The 5,836-nt window shown below is 29.6% G+C and overlaps 1 protein-coding gene across 1 annotated transcript; it reads left to right on the forward strand.

Annotated features, from left to right (window-relative positions):
* Nucleotides 1-4,111: 4,111 nt before the first annotated feature.
* On the forward strand, nt 4,112-5,333 carry LOC8265868 (chitinase 10). The gene is made up of 2 exons (XM_002515129.4): nt 4,112-4,627; nt 4,819-5,333. Exons 1-2 carry the CDS (start codon nt 4,170-4,172, stop codon nt 5,186-5,188), a joined length of 828 nt encoding a protein of 275 aa, XP_002515175.1. The 5' UTR covers nt 4,112-4,169; the 3' UTR covers nt 5,189-5,333.
* The last annotated feature ends 503 nt before the right edge of the window (nt 5,334-5,836 follow it).

The following is a 5,836-nucleotide window of genomic DNA, read 5'->3' on the forward strand; positions in this document are numbered from 1 at the left end:
CTTCGCCTTCTTAAGAGCTTTGAAAAAGGAGTGACCCTTAATAGCCCAGAAATAAAGAAAAAGAAAAGGAAAAATAATAAAAATATCTATATTTTTTATTTTTTATAAGAAATACAATGTTAAATTTTTTCTATCTTTTATTGTGCTAAAATATCAAAAATATTATTTTTTTTTAACTTTGTTTTGAGTTACAATTTCAGCTGTTTTTTTATTTTTCTTTGGTTATTTTTTTTAGTAAATAATATAAAAAATGTTATTTTTTATTAATTTTAAAATATCTCTAAAAAATTAAGAAAAGTGATAAGTACTCATTTTCAAGATTATCAAGTGGTTTACACATTTCAAGCTTGTGGACTTATTAAAAGAAAGGCAAAAGAGAGATGGGCAAGTGGTATTCTCATATTCAACCTTGTAGACTTTTAAATGGTTATATCTTAATTAATAATTATTATTTTTCTTTCTTCTGTGATATTGATTTGAATGGGGGCTCCTTTGTCCTCTTTTTTCTTTTATTTTGGGGGCTTTGCTAGCTAGTTTTCTAGTTGAAGGTGACTTTACCTAACCTCTAACTCTAACCCTTAACTTGAAATCTTGGTTAGCTGAGCCTATTAGACTTGCTTTTAGTTTTCTTTTTATTCATAGTCTGCATTTTACTTCTATCCTTTTCTAATTTCTGTTATTGATCTTCTTCAATCATTTAGTTCAACTAAAAGGTAGACATCAATATAATAACACGAGTTTAATTTCTTGTGGTTATATATAATATTTACTAATTTAAATAATTTAAAATCCTTTAGTTATAATTTCAAAGGGTGCTCCACACAAAATAAAATGGCACCTATATAATTGTCGAGTATTTGAGCAAGTGTGTGACCAGTAGGTGACAATAATAATTAATGAAACGAGGAAAAATTAGATTTCTATAATTAAACTAAATTAAGGGAAGAAAGGCAAGAGTATTAGTTTCTAGAAGTGACTCAGTGTGATTTATTTATAGATTAATGAAATCTTTGTTATAGGGGGGCTTCGTCATTAATTTGCATGAGGAAATAGTAGGGTGGGGGATTATAGTTGAGGTGGAAATTGGAAGTGATTAAATTTAATTAATGAATTAGCAATAAATAAATAAGGACAAATTGGGTCGTTTAGGGGTTCTGGAAAGAGGGTTGAGAAAGGTCTGTGATGGGACTAAATTAAATAAACTTTGCAATTTTCAACTCCCATGTTAGACGGTACCGCTGCTCTTCAGTCACTCTCTTTCAAACCCATTCATTCAACCATTACTGAAGAAAGACACCAACAGGTTGATGGGAATGGGCCTTTCCTAGTTTTGTTAAAACAGGCCAACCCTATCTTCTTCTTTATTATACTACCAGTTTGTAGTTTACCAAAATTTCACTAGAGGACCACCAATCTTTTCTTTTATAAAAATAGGGGTCCATGAATGACCATGAGTCGCCACATGCTCAAGCTCAAACCCAAGCCACAGTTCATGCATATTTTAGAAAAATAACAAAAATAGCCATGTGTTTTATTTTTTATTAAACTTACAGGGTTAATTTTTTATATTTTTACTGTATTAAAATACTAAAAATATAATTTTTTAAATATTTTTCTTTAAAATATAGTTTTGGTTGTATTTTAATTTTTTATTATATTTTTAGTCAAGCAATAAAAAAAAAACAAATAGAAAACAATCACACTATATTTAAAAATAAAACAATATTTTAAGTTTACACAGTAAAGAATTATGGTTTTTGTTATTTTTAGGATGTTTCTAAAAAGTAATGGTTTTTGATATTTTGTTTGTTGAGGATAACAAATTGGTGCGGGCCGGGTCAAAATCTGCAGAAGCAGAACTGAAGTGGGTTGGACTCCAAAAACAAACCAAGAAGAAGAGAAAAAGGAGTTATATCCAGACTGCCTTAAACTAGTCTTTAGGCTGAAGTCCATATCAAAAATCTACGAGTTTGGGTTTTGATTTTAATTATTTATTTTGACAAAATGAGAAGAAAAGTAGAAAAGAAAGGCACTCTTTTGTTGTCCATGGATGGACCAAACAAGTATATTTCTAGCCAAATCGTTTGACCCATATATGTTTTGAGTAATTTATGCTCAAACAGCAAAAAGGAATAATATATTTTAAATTTTATATATGATATTTATTTTTCAATAATATTAAAATTAGATATCAATGCTTCAGCAAGCAAAGGTTTCTCTGAAGAACCAAACTAAAACAGATGTATATGTATCATTTGAAGTAATCACATCACGTTGCATTAACTATTGGACTCCTCTTTCCTAATAATTCTTATTTTAAAAAAAGTATAAATATTTTATTAATAAAAATTAATAAGTAATATAAAAGATAAAAATAAATATTAAACATAAAAAAGTATATTTAAAAAAATTTATTTTTAATAATTATCAATTTTGGAGTAGTATATTGTAATTTTATGAGAAAAATACTTTATTTCGGTTTCACCAAGCCACGTATCAATTTTATATGTGTTTTTTGATTAGTCTAATTGCTTGAATGTCATATCGAATTTTTTTTTTTTTTTCTTTTACTATTCCGATAGAAGGAGAACTCAACATTCTCATAATTGATAACCATAAAATTCTTATAGAAAGAAAATTCAGTATTTTTAAAATGAAAAATCATAGAATTTTTTTAAAAAATATTAATATTTATTTATTAAACTAATTAATTATAAAAAAAACTACCGCCGATCTAAAAGTGATCACTAGCGAGCTGAAAGATAAAATCTTATAAAAAAAAAGAAAAAAAAAGGCTCAATTTCTTTTTTAAAACTTGTTGTTCTAATAAATAATTTAATTCAAATGCTTTTGAATTCTTTTTACATAACCATTAGATGCAATCTTATTTCTTGATACGAAGTTGACATTTGTAAAATTATTTTATTTTATTTTACAGTGCTCCTCAACTGCGGTAGCACTCTTTCTTTCTCTTTTTTCCTTTTCTTTTTCTAAAAAAGATTTTGTTATAAGAATGCACTCTTTTACATAGCTCTGAGGGATGCCTAATTATAATGTTATAGTGCCCCCTGTAATAAAGTATTTGACCAATTCTGCAGCTTATTTGAGCAAGCAAACTATGAAATGAAATGATCCCGTTGGTATTAGGTGTAGGGTACTTGAGAGGAAGTAAGTGGAAGCACATTTCATGAAGTGATAAAGAGTTTTTGGTACAATCTTTGTCTATTTTTACAATGAGTTTGGTGCAAACGTACCAGATTGCACCCATAATCACATCACTTAGTGGAGGAGGAGCTAAACAAACAATCATCTCTTCAGCCACTTATATTCGCATGAAAAACAACCTTGGTTAGTGGAATACAAACCACGGATATATATAAACACACGCACACACAAGAATAATAATATAAAAAAGATATTGCTTAATTACACCTTTTATTTTATTACAACCGACTACTGATAAAGCAATTAATGTTAAACTTAATGAATTTAACAATGTTCAAAACATGCTATATCAAGTTTTTCACTATTGTAAATTCTGAGTTTACTAAGCATAAATCTTTTAAAATATTAATCTCACGTAACAAAAATTAAAAAAAAAAAAAGAACACTTAAATGTTATTAATAAGAAAACCACATTCTTTAAATTATCATAAAAAAACACATATAAAAAGTTTTTAAATAATTCAAATACCACAAAATAGTGTTTTTTCTAATACTTCTTCAAATACTTATTTAATAATAGGATAAGTTAATTAATATTTAGTATAATTAAGTGATATCTAATAAGAGATTAGAAATTTAACAGCCGGCAAAATAGAAGCTTGAGGGAAAAATGAAAAAAGAAAAAAGAAAAAAAAAGAAAAGAAAGTATTATAGAGAGAAAGTAGGTATTATGCTTGGTGTTGACATCTCCACTTTGACTATGACAATGTGTATGAAAGCAAAGAAGGTGGGAGGCCGGCCAGGTCAACTTCTATTTATGGATTGCCTAGTAAACAAAATATGGAAATATATTTTATATAAACTTTATATGGATCATAACCAAGTCAAAATCTCCATTTCAAGCTTCAGTTTTACTATATATATATATATATATATATATATATATATAACATCAATGGATTTGTTTAATTAAAGCAAAAAAAGAACACAACCCAATTTTAGCAATGGCAACATCTTCTCTTACCTTGCTCCTCTCATTCTTTTTCTACTCTACTCTCCTTTCCTTTGCAGCCTATAAGGCAGAAGCTAGAAAGTTCCCCATTTCTTCTCTAATCACTAAAGATCTCTTTGATTCCATATTTCTACACAAGGACGATACCGCATGCCCTGCAAAAGATTTTTACACTTATGATTCATTTATTCAGGCGACAAGATGTTTCCCAAGATTTGGCAATACAGGAAGTTTGGCAACAAGAAAGAGAGAGATTGCTGCTTTTCTTGCTCAAATATCCCATGAGACAACTGGTGGGTGGGCTACTGCACCTGATGGACCATTTGCATGGGGTCTGTGCTTCAAGGAAGAAGTGAGTCCTCAAAGTGATTATTGTGACTCAACCAATACTCAATGGCCTTGTTTCCCTGGAAAATCTTACAAAGGAAGAGGACCCATTCAACTATCATGGTAATGTATCATTACTTGCGCAATATATATAAGTAAAATAATTTGGTGATAACATGAATGTCACTATTAAATATCAAATAAATGATTAATAAGAAGTCATATGCATGAACATGTTTCTCACTGAAAACGTATTTATATTACATACTTTATATGCTACATCAACTTATATGTGATGTGACATATTGTTGCAGGAATTTCAACTACGGACCAGCTGGCAAGGCCTTAGGGTTTGATGGATTGAAGAACCCAGAAATAGTATCAAACAACTCCTTAATTGCGTTCAAAACAGGTCTTTGGTTTTGGATGACGGAGCAGAAGCCTAAGCCCTCTTGCCACAGAGTGATGGTAGGAAAATATGTCCCTACAAAAGCAGACTTGGCGGCTAACAGGACAGCAGGATATGGATTGGTGACCAACATAATCAATGGTGGCCTCGAGTGTGGAATTCCTAACGACAGTAGGGTTAATGATCGTATTGGATATTTTCAGAGATATGCTAAGTTGTTCAATGTGGGTACTGGACCTAACTTAGATTGTCAAAATCAGAAACCTTTTAGCTAAAACATCTAAAGCATTTCTCTCTAATTATTTATTGTACAATAATAGAGCAGTGGAATATAGTTGGAGCTGCTGGCTGCGGCGATGTGTTCCTTTTTTAATGGAATTTTGTGTTTTGTCTTAAATGAATTTGCGTGATTCCCTCTCAGTTATGTGGAGATTAGTTTTAATTGTCGATTATGCTTGGAACGTGCATTAAAAAAGGATTGGGATGAAAGGGGTCAAAAGAATTGAGACAGATACCAGTTCATCACACGTTATTTTCGGCAATACTAGTCTATTGTTTAATCTGCATTACCTTTTCTTATTTATTTTTGGCAAAAGGTACAAAATAAAGCCATTAACCAAATTGAAAATGTTCAATTACACCTTAATTAATGTTAGTGTTAACTACTCAGTTAGTAATGGAACCCATTTAAAATATAGACTAATAATACATTGACATCGAACTTTCATTTATTTTCTTTCTTTTGAAATAAATAAAACCAAATTAGCTCAATTAAAAATAAGAAAACATATTCAATATAAACAAATAAAAAAATTAATAACAAATAAATAATCAACAAAACAGTCATCACCGTCGAAGACCATTCTACCGCCGTGCAAAATCAACCACCTCACATCAGTGCAAGAAGATTGTTCCACCACCAT

Source organism: Ricinus communis, chromosome 1 (assembly GCF_019578655.1).
Source record: "Ricinus communis isolate WT05 ecotype wild-type chromosome 1, ASM1957865v1, whole genome shotgun sequence".
Classification (NCBI taxonomy): domain Eukaryota; kingdom Viridiplantae; phylum Streptophyta; class Magnoliopsida; order Malpighiales; family Euphorbiaceae; genus Ricinus; species Ricinus communis.